At 28.7% G+C, this 3,138-nt stretch overlaps 1 protein-coding gene across 1 annotated transcript in view; it reads right to left on the bottom strand.

Annotated features, from left to right (window-relative positions):
* DNAlig3 (DNA ligase 3) overlaps positions 1 to 3,138 on the bottom strand; it is a gene marked incomplete at its 5' end in the record, with an annotated part of 68,748 nt that overhangs the window by 26,744 nt on the left and 38,866 nt on the right. Inside the window, 1 exon segment of the mRNA XM_067046830.1 lies at positions 841 to 1,003. Coding sequence (XP_066902931.1) covers positions 841 to 1,003 — 163 coding nt within the window.

Raw genomic sequence — 3,138 nt, 5'->3', positions numbered from 1 at the left:
GCAGAGAAGGACAAAATATCGGAAAATAAATAGCTGATAATTATTATTTGTTCCTTATTAATCGGAGCCTAGACTGTCTCCTTCACATTTTGAAAAATACAATCAAGCACTTATACAGCCAGCTCTGTCTGTGGAAATAATTCAAATTCTACCAAGTCAGTGGAAGACTACATAAAGAAACTGTTCGTAAAATTCCACTTCCAGCTACCGGCAGTTAAAGGAACAGTTAGACCTAAAACTTGGGAAATTCAACCTAATCCTGAAGACTGAAGCCCAGGCTGCTGTAAGATATCCTGTTATAATTTCTAATAACTTTTTTTCCCATTAGAAGTCCATTATTTGTTTTATTAAATCCATAAACAGTTTTATTTTTGTTATTAACTTTTAATATATAGTTATATTTCTTTTCCTATCCTCTCCTTAAAAATTATTATTTTTATCTATTTATTTATTTTTTAATCTATACATACATTTTTTTTATAATTCATCGTTATTATTCAATATTTAAAGCATTTTAAATAGTTAGGGGTGTCTATTGCATGAGGCTAACCTCCCCTCCCCCCACGGCATTCTTTTTGTTTCCGTGGTACTGCCATGGATGCAGCTGCTAAGGTGATGCCAACTCGCTCAGTTACAAAAACTTTAAAACAAGAAACATGTAAGCACCTAGGGAGACCGATGATGAATTCATAAGTCTCTTTATTCTTCTCTTAATCTCACTAGAGATCTCCCTATACACCAGGCGATTATATTCATATCATGGGGAAAATAGGTGAGAATACCAGGAGAGCAGCCAGATAAACGGAAATACAGAATTATTTAAGTAAAGAAATTACTTACCAGCATCGGAAGTACAGGAACCATTGGCGCTATGTTCACAGTTAAATTTTGTTTCTGTCCTTTTTTCCCTCCTGAGGATGCTTTACCAACTTTTTCAAGAATTGCATTGATATCCCTGGAAGCTTGAAACGCCTCGTAAGCATCCTCATGGACTGCATCTAATCTAAAAAATACAATAGAATTAAAAAAATTTAAACTTAATACATCAAATTAAGTCTCTTAGATAATGGTCAAAGGACAGAAATGTTGGAAGAAAGTTAAGAGAAAAGATAATAAGAAGTTGTAATTTAAATTAAATTGAATAAAAAAAATAATATGCTCATAACCAAACCTGAAAGTAGTACCTGGAGATCAAAGATGTATTAAACATGATTAAAGGCTTTAAAATTTTATATTTCTCTTAATTACTAATACAAATAATTATTACAAAATATATGTTTAATGGTATAAACACTTTATCTAGTTTGGCAATGTGATAAAAGCCATGTAACCACAACTAGTAGATAAAACTTTAATATTTAACACTTATTCACATTTTGCTATTATTTCCATAATAAAAAAAATTTTTTTGGTTCAAATATATACAAAATTAAGCATTTTGTAAAATCGTGTTTTATGAGCTAAATGGATAATTTTTGCAAAAATCTTCATTTTGCATCATAAACCTAGCAGAATTCCTCCATATCACAATAAGATGTAGATAAAACATTGAATTTTAGTTGCAAAATGAAAAAAAAAATCAAAATAATTCCTTAATGCAAATGTGGTCTTTATTGAGTAATTATGTTTTTCAAGAACTTTATAAATATAGTAAAACTAAATGTTAATTATATCTTAATAATTTCTAAACAAATCATTATCAAAAATTCTAAGACTGTAACTTAAACCATAAGAATTCATAAATCAATAAACAAATAAAGATTATTAGATAAATTCAATTGGGCTTTCCAATACTATCACTGCTTCCAAATTTTGTTTTAGTAACAAATTATATTACAAATAAAAAATAAAATATTTTAAAATTATGTATATTATGACCAAATAGAGAAAACTAAAAACAAGACATTGATGGAACTTTTACGAGATAAATATAGTAACTATCTAAATGACCTAACAGATTATATCAGTTAAAACCTTGAATTTCCCAAAAACATTTAGATAAATGACATTGAATTTCAGATATGGTTTTTATTATTGTGGTAGTACATTTGCACTCTCAGGTTTTTAATGATAGTTGGTAAAACCTATTTTGGCAGCAACAGATAATGGGTATGTAAAAATGGATATATTTTTTACATACTCTCCCTTAAAATATCCGTTTTTACATACCCTTTATAAATTGATGTATTTTATTACCTTTTGGGCTCTCATAATTTTACATTTTAACCCCTTTTTGTTTTGTTTTTTTTTTACTCTCTCATTAACTATTTTATCTCTACGATCTTTTGACCATTAGATTTCTGTTTATCTAAGGCCTTTTGCCAACCTGCACTCTAGTGGCATTTCCTGCAATTTAAAATAGTTTAGCCAGAATTTTCTTCCTATAACTGTAAGTTCTTTTTCTCATATTTCTTACTTTCTTCATTCCCTATTCTCCATATATTTCTTTTTATCCCTTGTTTTTTCCTTTTACAATATTGTTTTTAAATATGCTCCATTATTAATTTGACTAATTGTTTATACCCACCTATATAACTAAAAGGTTTTTAATATTACTCATCAATATAACATTCTTACCCACTGTATCATTTATTTATTAATCACATTTATATGTATATAAATAATAATTTTATCAATCTACTGTCTAATTCCATAGTTATTAATCAACTAGTTTATATTTTCATTTCATTGTTATGTATATTTCTACATTTGTTAGTCTATCATTTTTATTTTTTTCCCTCTGAATGATGGTTGTTGTCTTTTTGTTTTTATAGCCCTGATGAAGACCTGAAAATTAGGTCGAAACTTCAGCACAAATAAATAATTCTTTTGTTTATTTGTGTTATTTCTGCTGATCGTAACCCCCGCCCATCTTCTCCTCTTAGTTGCCTGATAGTTGATTACATATTATCTAAATGATAGTTGGCAGTAGCTATTAGGGCAGAAACCGCTAATGTAAAATGTATACATAAAACTTATCAATTAACTGTACCATATTATCTACCCGATAGTTGATACATATATAATCTACATGATAGTTGACAGTACCTATCAGGGCACTCATAGCCCTTTCACTGCCGAACTAAATGCAATAGCAGCACTTCACTTCTGTTTATCTTTGAACCACACCAACATTAC

This window comes from Halyomorpha halys, unplaced genomic scaffold (assembly GCF_000696795.3).
Source record: "Halyomorpha halys isolate HHAL.00 unplaced genomic scaffold, Hhal_1.1 Scaffold1059.1, whole genome shotgun sequence".
Taxonomy (NCBI): domain Eukaryota; kingdom Metazoa; phylum Arthropoda; class Insecta; order Hemiptera; family Pentatomidae; genus Halyomorpha; species Halyomorpha halys.
This window is presented reverse-complemented; position numbering and strand designations above follow the sequence as displayed.